Source organism: Pelophylax lessonae, assembly GCF_965119305.1.
Source record: "Pelophylax lessonae genome assembly, chromosome: 7".
Taxonomy (NCBI): domain Eukaryota; kingdom Metazoa; phylum Chordata; class Amphibia; order Anura; family Ranidae; genus Pelophylax; species Pelophylax lessonae.
In genome coordinates this window covers 228,113,766-228,134,450 of record NC_138774.1, presented here as the reverse complement: position 1 = coordinate 228,134,450, position 20,685 = coordinate 228,113,766, and the positions used below count along the sequence as shown (strand labels likewise).

At 43.5% G+C, this 20,685-nt stretch overlaps 1 protein-coding gene across 1 annotated transcript in view; it reads left to right on the top strand.

The window, feature by feature from the left end:
• LOC309560124 (ficolin-1-like) overlaps positions 1–20,685 on the top strand; it is a 91,339-nt gene that overhangs the window by 48,945 nt on the left and 21,709 nt on the right. The window contains exons 6-8 of the mRNA XM_082263668.1: positions 15,534–15,661; positions 16,757–16,886; positions 17,873–18,007. Of these exons, the coding sequence (XP_082119794.1) occupies positions 15,534–15,661; positions 16,757–16,886; positions 17,873–18,007 (393 nt within the window). The remainder of the gene's footprint in view (positions 1–15,533; positions 15,662–16,756; positions 16,887–17,872; positions 18,008–20,685) is intronic.

Here is a 20,685-nt window from a genome sequence, read left to right as displayed (position 1 = left end):
GATGGATGCAGGAAGGTTTAGCAATGTTGTATGATAGCAGATGATAGAATAGCAGGTGGACATACAAAAGAGATCAACCCAGTGCAGAAAAGTAGCAGTAGTCTCAAGAGCTAGCAATCTAGTTATGCAGATGTGATAAACAGTCTTTACTATGCAGAGCTAGATAGTGTAAGCTTAGTATAAGTTTATAGAGAATTCCCCTGCGGGGTACTTAGCACTATTAGCGATACAGCCGAAGGGTGGTTCAGGAGAGGCGGATGATCCAGTAGCGGGATACAGGGATCAGCGCGGCGAGGTTCTGTCAGCGAGGTAAGCTTGCAAGCATGGAAGCTTCAAGCAAGGTTAGCATCCAGGTAAGGGTGTTTGAACGAACACATGTGAGTGAGAACCGGCGCTTTAAATAGCCATCTAGTCCGGCGCTGGGTGATGACAGCTCCAGTCTTAAAGGTGTATGCGCACCTTTTCCAAAAGTAAATGGTGGGGCGCATACACTTGTGGAAAGTGTAATTTAGGGTACCAAAGGTACCGGAACATTACAATACCCCCCCCCTTAAGGCCTGCTCCTGAAGGCCTCTGGAGCTGGTTTGTCTGGGTATCTCGCATGAAAATTGCGGATTAATCTAGGGGCATGTATGTCAGAGGTGTTTAGCCAGGTGTCGTCTTGGGGCCCATAGTTCTTCCATCTAACCAAGTACTGAAGTCTTCTTCTGTAGATACGAGAATCCAGAATCTCTTTTATCTCGTATTCTTCTCCACCTTCAACTTGTACAGGAGGGGGAGGTGGAATATTCGGCCTTATTCCTTGGTCCGGAACATGGGGTTTTAGTAGCGACACATGGAAAATGGGATGGATTTTTAGGTCCATTGGCAATGTAAGCTGCACTGCAGCTTTTCCAATACGTTTCTTGATTGGGAAAGGTCCCAAGAACAGAGGTCCAAGCTTTTTGCTAGGGATCTTCAGTCTCAAGTTTTTTGTTGAGAGCCAAACGAGGTCCCCGATAGTATACTGTGGAGAAGGTCTTCTACGAAGATCATAGTACTTCTTTTGTTGACTGTGAGCGTGTGCAATGGTAGTATTTAGTAAACCCAGAGAATCCTTTATTTGGGTAAGATAGTCTGAGGCTACTGGGTTATTTGAAGGAAGGATGCGTGGAGGGAGAATAGAGGGATGGAACCAATGTTCCCTCTAATTTTTTACTGGGCTGAGCAAATAAAAAAATTTCTGAGCGCAGTGCTCCCCAACCTTTTTATCGCCGCGGACCGGTCAACGTTTGATCATTTTTCTGTGGCCCCCAATCAATGCAGAGTGCCCACAGCATTGCCCCCAATCAATGCAGAGTGCCATAGCATTGCCCCCAATCAATGCAGAGTACTACAGCATTGCCCCCAATCAATGCAGAGTACTACAGCATTGCCCCCAATCAATGTAGAGATGCCAGCGTGCCCCTTTTCAATGTAGAGGTGCCAGTGTGCCCCCTTTCAATGTAGAGATGCCAGTGTGCCACCTTTCAATGTAGAGATGCCAGTGTGCCACCTTTCAATGTAGAGATGCCAGTGTGCCCCCTTTCAATGTAGAGATGCCAGTGTGCCCCCTTTCAATGTAGAGATGCCAGCGTGCCACCTTTCAATGTAGAGATGCCAGTGTGCCCCCTTTCAATGTAGAGATGCCAGCGTGCCACCTTTCAATGTAGAGATGCCAGCGTGCCCCCTTTCAATGTAGAGATGCCAGTGTGCCCCCTTTCAATGTAGAGATGCCAGTGTGCCCCCTTTCAATGTAGAGATGCCAGTGTGCCACCTTTCAATGTAGAGATGCCAGTGTGCCCCCTTTCAATGTAGAGATGCCAGTGTGCCCCCTTTCAATGTAGAGACTCTTCAGTCCCGAGTCTAGTAATGGTTCTGCCATTTTTTCAGTTTTTAATTAATGCAGAGTGCCCACAGCATTGTCCCCAAATCAATGTAGAGATGCCAGTGTTCCCCCCCCCCCGTGCACTTACCTCATGGTCACGGGCGGCAGCTTCTCTTCAGTTCATTCCCCGGCTTCCTGCCTCTCCTCAGTCCTCCTGACTCCCCGAGTCCCGGCGCCTCTTCCTCGGCCAATGGCATGAAGTTGGCCTTTCGGCCAATCAGGAAGCGGGAGGACCCGCTCCCTGATTGGCCAGGAGGAGGATCCGTGTGACAATAGCGAATTTTCATTCGCTATTGTCACACAATGGGCGTGCTCTCGCGGCGCACGCTCTGCTACACGGCCGCCACGTCTGCGGCTGCGCGGTTTGAATAGGTGCTTGCGCGGGACCTTCATTCACACTGCGCGCCCGCGCATGCGCGCAGGCTAAAGGGAACACTGGATGGAACCCATAGTTCAAGTAGAACGGACTCTTCTTGGTTGTACTGTGAGTTGCGTTGTTGTAGGCAAATTCTGCCAGGGGGAGAAGATCCAACCAATCATCCTGTTGGTAAGAAGTGTAACAACGTAAATACTGCTCGATGCATTGGTTGACTCTTTCAGTCTGTCCGTTGGTCTGCGGATGGTAAGGAGAAGTGAGCTTCCGCTCAATCCGTAGTATGTGACATAGTTCTTGCCAGAATTTAGAAATAAATTGGGATCCACGGTCAGACAGAAGAGTTTTTGGGATACCATGTAATCTGAAGACATGTTTCATCAGGAGTTCTGCCGTTTGTTTGGACGAAGGTAGTCTGCGAATAGCAATGAAATGTGCCATCTTTGTCAGATGGTCCACTGACACCAAGATGGTATTAAATCCTTTGGAAGGAGGCAATTCTACGATGAAGTCCAATGACAAAACCTCCCATGGAGTTTGGGGTATTGGTAGACTGCATAGTAGACCGGATGGTCTCGTAGTGTCAATTTTGGACCTGGCACAGACATTGCATGAAGAGACGAATTTTTGTATAGATGTTTTCATGTCAGGCCACCAGAATTGTCGAGAAATCAAATTGAAAGTCTTTGTCATACCCATATGTCCTGCCATAGGCACATCATGCGATAATTCCAAGATCTTGGTGCGTAGGGTAGGTGGTATGTAAAGTTTGTCGTTGTAGTAGAGGAAGCCTTCTGCATCAGTATTTAGTTGTGGTGGGGGTGAATCCAAACTTATACCATGCAGAACCTCTTTCTTTAAGGAACAGACAACTCCAATAATGCGTTTGTGAGGTATTATAGGAACGGAAGGGATTTCAAAGTAGTTTTCTTCAGTTAGTCGTGATAGTGCATCCGCCTTTTTGTTCTTATCTGCAGGTGTGTAGGTCACTAGGAAGTTAAACCTTAGAAAGAATAGTGACCATCGTACCTGTCGATGCGAGAGAGTTTTGCTAGTCTGAAGATATTGGAGGTTTTTATGGTCCGTGTATATAATTATTGGTAGTTGGGTGCCTTCGAGTAAATGTCACCAATTCTCCAGAGCCAATTTTATAGCAAGCAGTTCCTTTTCACCCACGGGGTAATTTATCTCGGGACTGCTCAGGGATTTAGAAAAAAAAGCGACTGGATGAAGTGGTGAAGTGTGGGTAGGTCGTTGGGAGAGTATTGCTCCTACTGCCATGTTTGACGCATCTACCTCCAGAATGTATTGGAGGGATGGGTCTGGATGGCGTAATATGGGAGCGGAAGTAAACCTTGTCTTTAACAAGTGGAAAGCCTTATTTGCTTCTTCTGACCATTTAAATGGTATTTCTATGCTAGTGAGCTGTGTGAGGGGTCTCACAATAGCAGAAAAGTTTTTTATGAACTTCCTGTCGAAATTTGAAAATCCCAGGAATCGCTGTAGCGCCTTGCGTGTAGTTGGTGTAGGCCAATCCTGAATGCAGGATATTTTACTCATGTCCATCTCGATTCCTGTTTTGGATATGATGTAGCCTAGAAAGAGTACCTCATCTTTATGGAACAAGCATTTCTTCAGCTTCACATAAAGATTATGTGCAAGCAATCTCGATAATACAAGTCTTACATGTCTTATGTGTTCAGACAGGGTCCGTGAATATATAAGTATATCGTCCAGATATACCACAACACAGACATCTAGTAAGTCTTTAAAAATATCGTTTATAAATCGTTGGAAAACTGCAGGGGCATTGCATAGGCCGAATGGCATCACAAGATATTCGAACAATCCGTATCTAGTTCTGAATGCAGTCTTCCACTCGTGTCCATCACGGATTCGAATGAGATTGTATGCTCCTTTCAGGTCTAATTTTGAAAAATAGGTAGCTCCACGCACCTGCTCAATGAGCTCAGGGATAAGCAGTAGAGGATAGCGATCTTTTATTGTGATAGCATTCAATTTCCTGTAGTCGATGATAGGTCTGAGACTTGAATCTTTATTGCGAACAAAAAAGAGTCCTGCTGCTGTGGAAGAAGTGGAAGGTCTAATAAAACCTTTTTCCAAGTTCTCATCCAAATAGGTTTTGAGATGGGCAAGTTCATCCTGTGAAAGAGGATAAACATGACCGAACGGCAATTTGCTATTTGGGAGTAGATCAATGCTACAATCATAGTCTCGATGAGGAGGTAATGCTTGAGCATTTTTCTCAAGAAAAACCTCAGAAAGATCCTGATAACATAGTGGTGCAATCTCATCTGTCACCACAGACAGAATCTTCCCGGAAAAGGGGAGGTTACACGTTTCCTCGCAATAACAAGAAGGGAAGGTCAAGGACCGTTTCTTCCAATCTATGGTTGGTTGGTGTGTGTGCAACCAGGGAAGTCCCAACACAATGGGAAAGTGGGGTGATGGTATTAAATCGAAGGTAGAAGTCTCCCTATGAGACTCGTTAATAGTGACTAGAAGTGCTTGTGTCTGATCGGTGATCGGACCAGAGGATAACGGAACACCGGTAATAAGACTTACTGAGACAGGTTTGAGTTTAGAAATAATAGGAATTTTATTTAAAGCAGCAAAACATATATCCATATAATTTCCACAAGATCCTGTGTCAATCATGGCCTTAGTAGTAATCCTGTTCTGGTCCCACTGTAATGTCAAAAAAACAGAAATGTAGGGGTTAGTGAATGAAGTTGTCAATCCTCCTAGGGAGACATGTGAACACTCACCCTTCTTTTTGTTGACTAGGGGACAGACGTTTATCTTGTGATCCGGGGATGCACAGTACAAGCAGAGATTTTCATTTCGTCTTTTGGCTTTTTCCATAGTTGATAGCGGTGGGCGTATGGTTCCTACCTCCATAGGAACGGCCAGACTCCGAGAGGAAACGGATAATGGCATTCCCATCTTTTCAGCCTTTCTTTCTCGTAGTCTTCTATCTATGGTAATACTGAGTTGTATTAATGCATCCAGGGTTTTTGGCAGATCCGCTCGGGCGAGCTCGTCCTTAACGGCTTCTGATAGACCAAGCCTAAATTGGGTTTTCAGAGATGCATCATTCCATTCTGAATCAAGGGTCCATCTCTTGAACTCTGCGACAAAGTCTTCTACAGGCCTCCTTCCTTGTTTCAAGGATCTTAACTGAAGATCAGCAGTACTCTGCCTATTGGGGTCATCATATAGGCTAGTGAGCTCTGCCAGGAACAAGGCATAGGAGTTGAGAAGCTGGTCGTTTTTCTCAAAAAGAGAATCTGCCCAGGCTCGAGGATCGTTTGATAGGTAAGAAATAATAGTACAAACCTTAATGTGATCAGTAAGGTAGGTACGAGGTTTTAGCAAAAAAAGTAACTCACATGCGTTTTTAAATTCGCGAAATTTTTTGCGATCGCCTGTAAATACCAAAGGGGGATTTATCTTGGGTTCAGGGGACTGAGCAGAGGTAAGTTGTGTCAGTCTAATTACCTGCTGCGACAGAGCCTGATTGTCTTCTTTTAATTCAGCAAGTGCGTGTATTAACGCAGATACTTGCTGTTTTAATTGTGTCATCTGAGTGGTTATTTCTGCTGAATCCATTTTTTGGTTTGTTCAATCTGTAACGCTCCTGCGTTTCTTATATGGTGTGGATTTTCAGCTGCAGAAATAGTTCCACGTCAGTAGTCATGTAAGAGATATGCTGAGATACCATTCCCAACCTCAATGACTCATCATGTGTGGAAGGTCTTATTTCAGCCAGTAAATACACACAATTAGCAAGCTGGTTCCTAGAATGACTTTATGTATGTGGTAACACAATGATGAAGGTTGAGGGATAGGTTGAGTGGAGGTGGTAGGTGATAGACACTTGAAGGTGAGACAGTAGCAGATGGATGCAGGAAGGTTTAGCAATGTTGTATGATAGCAGATGATAGAATAGCAGGTGGACATACAAAAGAGATCAACCCAGTGCAGAAAAGTAGCAGTAGTCTCAAGAGCTAGCAATCTAGTTATGCAGATGTGATAAACAGTCTTTACTATGCAGAGCTAGATAGTGTAAGCTAAAGGCCCGTACACACGTACCGATCGTCGGCATACAAACGTCGGTGGACGAAGGATCTGCCGATTGTACGCGTGTTAGTATGGTGCCTCCGACAGATGTCTGCGCACAATCCGCGGACAAAAGTCTTTCTTGCAAACATGAAAATTTTTGTATGCCGACACCAGAACGGACGATTGTTCGCCTGTCAGTACACAATTCGGCCGACAGACCGCAGATTTGCAAGACTGGGCATGCTCAGAAAATAGAAAACACAGGGAAAGTTAACCATTACATGACATCACTTCTGCAGTCGGCGGACAAAATTCTTGTGCTGTCCTTGTGCTGTCTTTGCACTTTTCAGCAGACACCGACATCCCGGGGAGAAAAGAGGAACATTTGTATGCCGACCATCGGTACGTGTGTACGGAGCTTTAGTATAAGTTTATAGAGAATTCCCCTGCGGGGTACTTAGCACTATTAGCGATACAGCCGAAGGGTGGTTCAGGAGAGGCGGATGATCCAGTAGCGGGATACAGGGATCAGCGCGGCGAGGTTCCATCAGCGAGGTAAGCTTGCAAGCATGGAAGCTTCAAGCAAGGTTAGCATCCAGGTAAGGGTGTTTGAACGAACACATGTGAGTGAGAACCGGCGCTTTAAATAGCCATCTAGTCCGGCGCTGGGTGATGACAGCTCCAGTCTTAAAGGTGTATGCGCACCTTTTCCAAAAGTAAATGGTGGGGCGCATACACTTGTGGAAAGTGTAATTTAGGGTACCAAAGGTACCGGAACATTACACCCTGATGCTAGCATTGTTACATCAGCAGGAGATCGCGTTCCTGGGCTACCTTCTTCTGGCAGTAGAGTCTCCTACTGTGCTGGTAGAAGACCTGGAGATCTCCATAAGGACCCTGAGGAAGTTCAGCTGGATTCTGAATCTTCAGAAGTCTGCCTTGTTCCTTCCACGAAACTAGACTATCTGGGTCTGACTCTGGACTCGGCCTTAACCAGAGTACTCCTTCCTCTGGACAAACTCCAGAAACTGCTGGCTGCAATTTGTCTCCTGCTGTCCAGCAGATGGTCATTCCTCTGGACTTGCATACAAGTGTTGGGCCTGATGGTGTCTACCTTCGAGGCGGTCCCGTTTGCATGGTTCCATAAGAGGTCCCTGCAAGGAAGATTCTGATCAAATGTGACAACCCAATCCAGCTGAGCCAGGGTGCAAAAGGGTCCCTAAACTGGTGGCTTCGTTCTCGACAAATTCTTCCTCCCCATGTATTGGATGGTGGTCACCACAGATACCAGCCTGTCGGTGTGGGGAGGCATTCTCGACAGAAACTCTGCTCGGGGGTCTGAATCCTGGAAGAGTCCAGACTACTGATCAATATCCTGGAGCTCCAAGCGATCAGACTTGGCCTGGAACATTGGACAAGTCATCCCCATGGATGTCCAGTGCGCTTTTATTCAGACAATGCCACAGCTGCGGCTTATGTCAATCACCAAGGGGGCACAAGAAGTGTCCTGGAGGTAGCCAGCATTCTCAGGTGGGCAGAACGTTTGTTCCAGCCCTTTCCACCGTACACATTCCCGGAGTGGAAAACTGGCAGGCGGATTACCTCAGTCGGCAGGCGTTGGACCAGGGGGAATGGTCTCTTCATACAAGGGTGTTTTATCAGTTGTGTCTCCGGTGGGGCACCCCCGAGGTGGATCTGTTGGCATCTCAGCTCCACAGAAAGGTGCAGAGGTTCGTGGCACGGTCACGGGATCGTCTGGCGGACGCCACAGATGTGCTGGTGGCCCCGTGGAGTCAGTATCATCTGAATTACACCTTCCCTCCTCTCAAGCTTCTGCCAAGACTTCTACGCAGGATCGAGGCAGAAGGGATTCAGGTCATCTTAGTGGCCCTGGACTGGCCTCGCCGGGCTTGGTACGCCGATCTGGTAGGGTTGGTCGCCGACATTCCTTAGAAGCTTCCTCTCAGGGAGGATCTGCTGTCCCAAGGGCCAATCTTCCACCCTTCTTTACAGTCACTGGCTTTGACGGCTTGGCTGTTGAAGGCCAGGTACTGAAGGATAGGGGTTGGTCTGAATCGGTGATTCCAATGCTAAGCTAAGAAATCTACTTCTGGGAAGATCTACCATCATACGTGGAAGATGTACATCGCATGGTGTGAGTCCCTTGGGGTTCATCCTCACTCCTTCTTGGTGGCTCGGATCTTGACCTTCCTTCATGAGGGGTTGAGAAGAAATTGCCCCTGAGTACCATCAAAGACCAGTGTCAGCTTTTCCCTGGGGCGTACCTTTCTTCAGGGTGTTTGCCATTTGGTTCCTCCAGTGCAATCTCCGTTGCTGCCTTGGGACCTCAATTTGGTGCTTTCGATCCTCCAGAAATTTACCTTTGAGATTCTTCGGGAGATTCCCTTGTTTACTCTGTCTCAGAAGGTGGGAATAAAGACATTGTGTTGACTGGCGGCATTATCCTGTCGTTCACCTTACTTTGTTCACAGAGATAAGGTGGTTCTTCGCCCCTGTTTGTCATTCCTTTCAAAGGTTGTCTCTGAGTTCCATTTGAATGAAGACATTGTGTTGCCTTCCCTTTGAATGAAGACATTGTGTTGCCTTCCCTGTGTCCCAGGCCAAAACATCCTAAGGAAATTGCCTTTCATGCCTTGAATGTGGTTTGGTCAATTAGGGTGTACCTGGCAGTTATGGAGTCTTTTAGGAAGTCAGACTCACTATTTGTGCTTACGGATGGGTCTCGGACAGAGTTGTCCGCTTCCTCTGCGAGGATTCCCAGATGGATCAGAGAAAAGATATACCTATGCTCAAATCCCAATAGCTTGTACCTGTATTTAAACTATCAGGTGCTAAAGGGGATGTGACCACATATTAACACAACAAATTCTGGATGGACCCTCTGAAAACTGCTATATACCCTTTAGTACCTGGTAGTTTAAATACATGTACAAGCTATTGGATTTTGAGTACAGGTATATATTGTTTCATTTGAGAATGTTGACCACCACTGATTTAGAGACTAATGTACAAGGGCTTTTGAGACCAGTGAACCTCAAAATAAAATCAGTTTGTTCATTAAAGCAAGCATTTCATTGGCTGCTTTAGCCTTAATAGTTTCTTTTCTTTTTTTGTTTGCAATATTTTTATTGAGATTTTCAAGTTTAATCGAAAGGAATAAAATTTAAAAAATACAAAACAAGAAAAAGAAATAAAAAGTAACGTAATCCTGTTGTAATACATAATCATTGGCCACCCACAGTTGGCGTACATTGTATATAGAAGACCAGTATCCTGTCAATCAAAGCTTCTAATAACAATACATCAACTTACTTGTCTTATGGCTTGAATTACAAGAGCTATTATTACCAACTTTGGTTGAAGCGTGGATGAATCTATAAATCTGGGAGTAGCAATAAAATCTAGCAAACACAGTAAAAAAGAGATTAAGCTAACGAGTCGCATCCTATTGCCTGCAATGGCAGAGTTAAAATTGATGCGGTGCCAACTTTGCGGTACCGCATTGATTTGAAAGAGTAGTATATGCACTACTTTTGCAGATTTTGGGTGCAACTTCAATAGACATCTGTGCATACAATAATTCTACATGAGGATGCCTTATTAGCTCTCAATTGGGCCTTTAGTAAGAGATCTGACATCCCTGATCCCCAAAAAAGGTTCTTGCAACATGCGCTTGAGTTTTGCCTTTCGCACAACTATTTTTGGTACAATGGGATGTTTTATAACCAAAGAAGAGGAGTAGCGATGGGCGCTAAATTCGCGCCGAGCCTTGCGAACCTGTTTATGGGAGAATGGGAGGACCATTTCATCTATGGTGCCCAAAGGACAGAGCTAATTATGTACCGCAGATACATAGATGACCTATTCTTTATATGGTCAGGACCTGAGAGCTCTTTGGAAAGGTTCTCGGCTGAGTTGAACTCCAACCGCAATAACATCCATTTGGAGTTCAATTGGAGTCGTTGTTCGATTCATTATTTGGATGTAGAAGTTATGCTAAATAACAACAGATTGGATACTAAGGTATACTTTAAACCTACAGACAGAAACGGATATCTGCCTATTCAGAGCAGCCATCATAGCAGTTGGCTGAATAACATCCCTAAAGGCCAACTGTTGAGAGTCAGGAGGAACTGTTCTTTGGACAGTGACTTTATGGCCCAGGCTGCAGTCATCAAACAGAGGTTTATCGATAAGGGATATAATCCTGTACATCTGGACAGGGATATCACAGATTTTGCTAGTCTTTCCCAGGACGAATGTCTAGTACCCAGTAACAGGGGCTCCAGCAATAGTCATGAGTGGAGCTTCATTACGCAGTACAATACACAGCACAAACAAATAGAAGATGTTGTGAAGAAACATTGGAATGTGCTGTGTATGGACCGGATCCTGGGAAAGGTTCTACCAAAATCTCCCTCATTCATTTACAGGAGGGGTCCAACCTTTGGGGATCAGATAGTCCAAAAGGTTTTGGATCCCCCAGTCAAACCAAAAATGTTTTGGGAGGATAGAAGAGGGTTTTACGCGTGCCGTCATTGCAGAGCCTGCAGGCAAGTACGGACGCATTTGCGAAACTTTACCTCCTTCCATTCTTCTGCCAATAATCAAAGTTTTGAGATCAAAGACCTTATCACATGTCACACTACACATGTTGTTTATGGCATCGAGTGTCCGTGTGGCTATATTTATATAGGTCGCACTAAGAGGAAATTGGGCATCCGTATAGCCGAACACTTGGCCAGCATAAGAAAGGGGTAAAAATACCACAGTGTACCATTACACTTCAAACGTCATCATAATAAGGACCCATCCAATCTTAAATTTTGGGGCATCGAGAGAGTAGATCCGGTGTGGAGGGGCTCCAATAGAGTGCGTGAGCTATCAAAAAGGGAGACTCACTGGATCTTTCTTACGAATGCCTTGCACCCCAATGGGTTAAATATAGACCTTGACATAAACTGCTTTATTAGCAATTACTAAAGTGGTTTATAAGCAGCAGTGGATTTTATCCCCTTTATAAATAAAAAAAAAAAAATTTTTTGGACTGTCCAGATCTTTTTTAAAAACTGCTTGTTTTATAGGTCTTGCCCTATTTTGTGTGACGATTTGTAGAAATTAGGGCGGTCTTCTTTTCTCCTGTTTGCCTTTTCATAACGATTTATAGGTATATAGTTTCGAGGTGTATATCTATTACATTGTATGAGGAATTTATATTTCTATCTTTTCCAATATTTTATTGTATTTTATTTTTCAAATAGATGGTGGATTATATGTAAAGTAGCATGTATAATAACATGTCAGCATGGTTTTAGAAAATGAATATCACTGTTCTTTGTATAAAGGACACATTTTTGCAGCAATGCCTTGATAGGTGTTCTAAGTAGTGTTTATTTTAAGAATAATATGACACATACGAATGAATCCCCAAAGATCAGGTGTTTGAGTCCCCGCTGTTGGTCTCTACCTATTGCGGTGGATAGCAGCACCAGTGAGGAGATGACGTATGTAGTATCGAGTTGGCTAGCCCATCAGAAGTGATCTGGCCTATTTACCTTCGGGGTCGGAGGATGCCTGGGCGTGTCCAAACCTTGGGCGCAAGCAGAGGATTGGACCGTACGTCCGGTATACACAGTCACTGGCGCTGGCCGCTGATTGGCCAGTGTTCCGGTCTCCTTCCGACCTGTTATTGCTTATTAGGGGAGCGTGATGGTGCGTGCTCACGCCCTCCGTAGAAGTCCGGTGTGACGAAACATGTAAGGGCGTGAGCAAGCAACCATCAGCTGTCACGTTGAAGTCGGTGTTCCGGGTCTCAAGTTCCCGCTGGCGGTCAGAGGTAGCGGTGAGTCACCGACACGCTGCAGACTTCCAAGCTTATTCTACATGCTATTATTCAGTGGATCTTTTGTGAGTGCATTTTATGAGGAATGGGGAAACTGAAATAAAGTGTGAGTTTTACAGAATTACACTATTAGTCCTCCCCTTTCTTTTTTCACATGTTCTCATGATTTTTGCCACGCATATACTGCATTGAGGCTCAGGTGCAATCAGTGATTTGACATCGGAGATTCCGGTGGATGTTCCTTATAACCGCATACCACACCATGGTACTGAATCCTTCTCAAGGCTGTCTTATACCCAGGGTCTGGTGAGTGTTCACTATCAAGGGGGACACGTTTGGAGGTGTGGTGATGGTGGTTCGGATACGTCAGAGACACTATAGGTGTTCTATGAATTTCAACTCCAGGATCCAGTGCACTTTATGAACTCTTGGCATATATGCAATATTTGTGTACTTTATTACATTGTGTGGACATTTTTTGCACTCTTATGAAATATTTTATGGTGCATTATATTGCACACATCTTTTAGGGCACATCTGTGCACTGTAGCGCTGCTAGTGTATGTGAGCCTACATCCTGGAATCTCATTATACACCTTTTTTATTCTATTCTATTATATAGCGGCTGCTCCCATATTGTATTTATTTTCTTAGCACTGGGTGAGTAGGTTTTTTCATTAAATACCAAAATATAAATAGATAAAAAAATTACGCGCTATTATGATAAATAGAAATGATAAATAGATATCAGCAGCCAACACAAAATCAACCAACAGTGACTCAAATTAACAATAAAACATAAAAGTGTAGCGCTAAAAGTATTAATGATCACACAAATAAAAAATAGTGTCCAAATGAATGGAGAAAAATAATAATCACAATAATGTGTATAAAAGAAAAAAGTAGGTATGGGAGTGTCCAAATGAATGAGTCCCAATACAGACGATGTGAGAATAAAATCATAAATCCACGTGCACAATATTCCAAGGAGTGATTCAACCCGTGACACCAAGGGTATGTGAAGGAAGGGAACACCTCAGTGATGGAATATGTTAAGCAGCTTACCAGATTTCATTGGCTGCTCAACTTAATGAGTCAGCCTCTCCCAGCTTTTAATCACTGAAGATCTGATGTAACATGGATGCCTCCTCTCAAGATGCGTACAAAGGATCAATATGGGATTGGCACTCCTCAGTATTTTTCATCAGACATAAATGAATATGTAAAGAGAAAAGGAAGCAAGGCCCATAGCGTAATCCCGTTTAAAAAATAAATTCCACTTTATTAAAAAATATTACTCACAATTTATCATAAATAGACAGGCTTGTCAATGTCGCTAGAACAAGGGATGAAGGTGCGGCGTCCCGCGAACAGTCCCAAGTAGCAAAAATGGTGAAGGCCGGCTAAATTTCAGGGGGCGTGTGGACGTTGCGTCTGGAGTCGCCAACGTTTCGTCTCAATAGACTTCGTCTGGGCGGGACTGTTCGCAGGACGCCGCACCTTCATCCCTTGTTCTAGCGACATTGACAAGCCTGTCTATTTATGATAAATTGTGAGTAATATTTTTTAATAAAGTGGAATTTATTTTTTAAACGGGATTACGCTATGGGCCTCGCTTCCTTTTCTCTTTACATATTCATTTATGTCTGATGAAAAATACTGAGGAGTGCCAATCCCATATTGATCCTTTGTACGCATCTTGAGAGGAGGCATCCATGTAACATCAGATCTTCAGTGATTAAAAGCTGGGAGAGGCTGACTCATTAAGTTGAGCAGCCAATGAAATCTGGTAAGCTGCTTAACATATTCCATCACTGAGGTGTTCCCTTCCTTCACATACCCTTGGTGTCACGGGTTGAATCACTCCTTGGAATATTGTGCACGTGGATTTATGATTTTATTCTCACATCGTCTGTATTGGGACTCATTCATTTGGACACTCCCATACCTACTTTTTTCTTTTATACACATTATTGTGATTATTATTTTTCTCCATTCATTTGGACACTATTTTTTATTTGTGTGATCATTAATACTTTTAGCGCTACACTTTTATGTTTTATTTTTAAGGTTTTTTCATTACTTACTCCTATTTTATATAGACATCTGTGCATGAAGCCGCACAGAAGTCTTCAAAGTCGCACCCAAAGTCGCACCGAGATGAGGTGAAATCGCACAATTTCAAAGCTGCACTCAATGTGAATGGGGGCTAATGGTTACATTTAGGCTCTTAGGAATATACATCAAAAGATAATTCAATCCAATAATGTATATTCCATAAAGAGTTGCCATCTGTCTTAAAAGCGTTTTGTAGGGCTGAATAATTGAACTATTGCATGCAATTTTTCAATATACATTAAGGCTTTCTGTTCCTTCTTTACCAGGGCAATTTTAGAGTCCGAAGGTGAAGTCCATGACTTCAAAATAACTCTAGGAGCCGTAATCAGGCATAGTGAAGTCCATGGAGGGATGGATATTGATCCTTGTGGTAATAATGGGTCAGAGTGTCCATAATATCCAAAAAGACAGATCAGAGGATCTTTATTATTAATAGTTTCTTTTAACAATTCTTTGCAAATGTGCTGTAAAAATAATGCTTCTATGAGCTGTTAACAATTTTACATCGGTTCTAAATAACAATTTTGCTTTTGTCCAAGGTGAGATCTACAGTCTGCAGTGAATCCTAGTGGAGCTAATTATTGGCTTTTATTTTGGCCATGAAGGTTTTTCCCTTAAGGCTGGGTTCACACTGATGCGGCCGTGGGTCACAGCATGGGGTCCAGTGCTCCTCTGTTCACCAGGTCAGGTGCGAATCAGGTCCGAATTTTTGCCCGGCCCAGCCTAAGCTGGCCATAAATGATTTGGATGATCATATTCCCTCATCCACAAATTCAAGATGGATGGAGGAATCCTCCCCTTTACTACTGTATTCTGACAGTGGGACTTCCTCGCTGCCAGAAAACACTGATTAGCACTGCAGCTGATTGGCTGCATGCGCTGATCAAAAAAAACGTTTTCCATTTGTCCCATTCGAGAGGAGTTGATCAGCGGGAAAGGCCACAGATGGGTTAAAATTCGGATGGTCCCAGCTGATCCGACTGAATTTCAAACCATCTTTGGCCCAGTTTAGTTTGGCCTTGTTGGAATTTTGAATATTGCTGTGCATATAGAGTTCCCATATCAAGGCTCAATGTTCTGTAATGGAAATCTATAGATCTGTTTTAGGATTTTGTCTTATTCACTTATTTGGAATTGGTGATCAGTTTATCTTGGAATAAATACATTTATTTTTTCTAACCTCTCAGATGCTAAAAACTGCAAGGAACTTCTGCAGCAGGGTGAAATACTAAGTGACTGGTACACCATAAATCCAGATGGCCATAAGACCATGAAAGTGTTGTGTGATATGGATACTGATGGAGGAGGCTGGACTGTAAGTTATCAAAAGATGAAGTATCAATGTAGCTGAAAAAAACTGGATGTAATTCTTAAATGTTAAAGTGTTACTAAACCCAGGATCCTGCATTTACTATATATGATCTCCCAAAGTTTACAGAACATGGAAATGCAATTATTTTTGTAAATATAAACTGCTAAATACCTTTGCTCATCAGCAGTATATAGCAGTCTTGTGACTTCTATTAGTATTTGGTTAAAGCTTGTATGAGGAGTTTTCATTTTCCCCTGATTGTCTTATCAGGCTGCAGGACCCTGAGGTCAGTGCATCTATAACATGTTAAACCCTGAATATGGGTGTAATATGTAACACGTTAGGAAAGGTGAATTTATCGTAAAACCCGGGGCACTCTGACAAGCAAGGAATGGCCACTTGCCATGGTCAGCATATCTGCAAACCCACTAAACTTTTTCTAAACTAAGAATGGGTAGGTAGAGCTAATGATCAAGACACTTATTGCATATCAGAGCTCTCCAGTATTTAGAGCGCTTAGGGTGCTCTGCAGAAAAGAGGAGTGTTCACTATACAGTATGTGCATGTTAAAAGGTTCATGGAATTTAGTTAGAAAAAAAGTTTGCTTTCAAAAAGACAATTATTTTTTTACAGAACGTACTACAAAACAACCCATCGATAAATTATAAATAAGTTCTTGTAGGAAGGCCATTATGTTAAAACATAGTAGGTCCTCTGGTCCAACTGCATAGACCTAAGCCGTGGGCTGCAGGATTATTAATCAAATCATTTAGCTGACTGTTGTTTGGGCAGTTATGAAACCATTGGTGAAATTTACATCCAACATTTAATCCCCGCTTGCTAATATTATATGTGGCGGATATATACAGTAGTGAGCCATTCCACTTAGGGGACATAATTAGATCCATCATTTGAGGGGGAGGGGGGTCAGAACCACTTACTAAGCAATCCTTGTCAGCAGCAGTGTAAATGAGGACCTATAGTAAATGACGAAGGCTACTAAACAGAAAAGTCAGTATACAGTGCAATGCAAAGATGTCCCTAAGTACGAGACATAAGCCCAACCATCTGGCTGTAGTAATAACTTTCTGTGTGTAGGTTTTCCAGAGACGTTATGATGGGTCTGTTGATTTTTTCCGTGAGTGGAATTCCTACAAGAGAGGTTTTGGGAGCCGCCTGGCTGAGTTCTGGCTAGGCAACGACAATCTTCACATGCTGACATCATCAGGTAACGGGATTGCCACATGAGCATCTTTATCTACCCATCATAGCAGATGTTTAGATACAGTACACCCATAAAAGAACCAAGTTCAAACTTCCCTCAAGTTGTGGCATATGTGAGCTTGTACTTCAATTGTATGTTCAGCTCGGCAGTTCTTATATGCTAATGCTATGGAGAGGGGTGAGGAACTTCTAACACACACTTTTAAGAACCATAGTTCTAACAAGAATGGTCATTATTTCCCTCCTGAGCTCTTGGCCAGGGATGTCTGGCACTGGTGCTCAATCTGGGTTTAAAATAGAACTGAAGGCTAAACCCTTTTCCTTTTGGGAGGGTTATAACCCCTGTCAGATTTTTTTTCCTCTGTGTCCCATTGAGATTATTTCCCTTCACTTTCCTGTCCCATAACCACAACAAGATGTGGGAAGAATTAGCTCCTAAGTGAAGTAAAACCACTCACCATTGGAATTTGGAAGCAAGTGGAGATCATAGCAGCGTCTACTTCAGTGATTTCCAACTTCCAGGAATATCGGCCAGGTATGGTAAATACATAGCTTCATTGGTCCAAGCTAGACCAATGTTACTATATAAAAAAAAACACCAATGCCTGCAATTGTTCTTTAAGCTGGCCAATACATTACTAGAATTTTGTTCAGAGGGAAGACTTTTCTTGAACATAAGAATTTCTGTGAATGGGGTTTTCGTTTGAGAAAAATCATACATATTGTAATGAAACCTATTTAATATGCCAGGGATTTTATTCAAGTGCCAGGTCTGAAAGACATTTTAAGGGCTTTTAAACAAAATAAGTTGACTCAATGATGGCAAGAAAGAATGTTCTAAAGATTGAATCTTCTATGAACGTACATACGAAAATCTAACTCTATATGACCACTTTTATGATTTCACATCTTGTTGATCAGCTGAGATATTTATAAATGAAGGGTGTCAGTGCTTTTCAAAATACATTGTATTGGTGGATCTTTTCACAGGCACCTGGGAATTGCGAATTGACCTATATGCCTTTGACAAAACAAAGCATTTTGCCAAGTATGCGTCCTTCAAAGTCCTGGAGGAGGCTGAGAAGTATAAATTGTTACTTGGAGCTTTCACTGGGGGCACTGCAGGTAAGAGATTGCTAGCTGACTGTTATTGTTCTAGTGGATGTCCAAGAGCATGACTAAGGCACCACAGATGTAATCATCATCCTCATCATAATAACCTCTAACCAACCCTAACCCCTTTTACCCCAACTAAACTGCAAAAAACACCATGACACACTTTTTGGTGTGAAATTGGCCGTAGCGGCCATTTATTAAACTAATAATAGCATGTAACAAACATTCCTTAACCGGTTGCCGACTGCGCACAGTATATTTACTGCGGCAGTCAGCCCCGGCCAGGCAGAGTGACGTAGAACTACGTCGCTCGCCTGTCACTCCTTTTAGAGCCGATAGCAGGCGAGTGCGCGCCCGCCTCGGCTCGTTCACAGAGGAGTGCGGGCGTGAGACCGGCGGACCCGATGTCCGCCGGTCACACTACGATCGCCGGTACAGCGGGAGAAAGACAGAGCCGCTTATGTAAACAAGCCGCCTGTCATTCTCCCCTGTGTAAAAATGAAGATCAGACGGTTCTACTATGTAGAACCGTTGATCTTTGTTTTTACACTAGTAGACCTGTCCCACTACAGTAAGAATCACGCCCCTAGGACACACTTAACCCCTCCCTGTCCAATACAGTTAACCCCTTCCCTGCCAGTGTCATTTTTGCAGTAACAGTGCATATATATAGCACTGATTACTGCAGTAATGTCACTGGTACCCCCAAAAGTGTCAAAAATGTCAGTCAAGGGTCCGATCTGTCCGCCGCAATGTCGCAGCACCGCAAAAAAAATCGCAGATCGCCACCATTACTCGTTAAAAAAAAAAAACACCAAAAATGACAAAAATCTTTCCCTTTGTTAGTAAACGCGATAACTTTTGCGCAAACCAATCAAAATACGCTCTTTGCAATTTTTTTTTTTACCAAACATATGTAGCGTAAAACAATTTGGCCGAAAATGTTAAAAAATTTAGATTTTTACATTTTTTTGGGGGGGAATTTCATATAAAAAAAAGTGAAAAATATTGTTATTTTTGCAAAAATTACGCTCTTTTTTTGTTTATAGCGCATGATCAAAAAATCGCACAGGTGATCAAATACCACCAAAAGAAAGCTCTGTTTGTGGGAAAAAAGGGCGTGAAATTCGTTTGGGTACAGCGCCGCACGACCGCGCAATTGTCCGTTAAAGTCACGCAGTAAAAAATCGCAAAAAAAACCCTGGTCAGGAAGGGGGTAAAATCTTCCGGGGCTTAAGTGGTTAAAGCGGAGTTCCGGCCACAAAATTTTTTTTTCATAAAAATACCCCGGGACAGTCAGGGCTAGTACATTCCACAATGGATAGCCTCTGTACTGTCCCGGGTCGCACTTACCTTTTAGAAGAAATACTTACCTTGAAAATTTCTTCTCTCTTCTCCAGCGCTGCCATCTCGGATGTGGGCAGCTGAAGCCAGCGCGTCCTCTTCTGCGTCCTCTTCCGTGTCCTCTTCTCCCAGAATGCGCCTGCACCGGCCCCACTCCTCACTTCCGGTGAGGGCGCGTCATCCCTTCACAGCATGCCCAGAAGCTGTTTAGCAGGGAATGAGGCGCCGCACCGGAAGTGACAAGCGGGGCCGGTGCAGGCGCATTGATTCCTGGGAGCGATGACGTTCAGCTCCCAGGAATCAGTGCAAAGAGGAAGTGACGGCGCGGGCAGCGGCCGCAGAGTTAGGAAGTGGAAGAAAGGTGAGTATATTTTTCTTCAATAACAAGGTAAGTAAACAAAAAAGAAATCGTAAATATCCATTTATTTTTCAGGTGACCATAAGCAAGCGGATGGCCCAATGTCCATTTTGTGGCCGGAACTCCGCTTTAAAACAAGAACCAAAATAATAATACAATAACGAGAAACATAAGGTTGCTGATCTCTGGAGGCACCAAGTATCAATTATCCACTTTGTATCTGCGTAACCACTTGCACGGTTCCCAGCCGCACCACACTGGCTTGGGGACGACCTCAATATTCTGCAGATACCTCACAATTTTACCTTACCAGTTAACCTTCTATTAACTTGCGTTCCACAAGGGACTCTATACCTTAGATGGGTCCCTAATATGATAAGCACTGCAGGTTTGAAAAAAATACCTCCAAAGACCCCAACCGCCCGGTTATTAAAAACCACTTAAAGATGAACTAATCCAATGCAGGGCGGGCAGGCGGGAACGTTCTTCCCCGTGTGCCTTCACCGGATGCCAGGAACTGTCCCACTCTTCTGATAAGACCCCCTTGCAGCCCCTCCTCCCTGCTCTAAACACCAATTAGGTAGATGGCCTAACAAATTCCTAATTACCCTATCATTCTCTGATTACCCTGTCCCCAGCCATGATAACCCTATGCTTATTTTATTTATTTTTTTGCATGGGGCTATACAATCTTTTTGGTCCCCGACCTCTAAAATGTTAGCATGAGCCCAGAAACAGAATAAAGTAACAGTCAATGAAAACCAAGTCTTACAGGTGAACCCTGTGGACGAGGCGGATGGGGACTTTAGTCTGCCCAAGAGTATCAATTAAATAAAATAATACAAGTTATAAAAATATAAATTTTAGTAAAGGCAAGATAGTAAAAACATCATACGAGAATACAGTATTTAGAAGGTGTATTGCAGCACATCCTGTAATGCGATGGGTCTTCACCCATGCTTTGGGCTTCCTCAGGATCCAGATG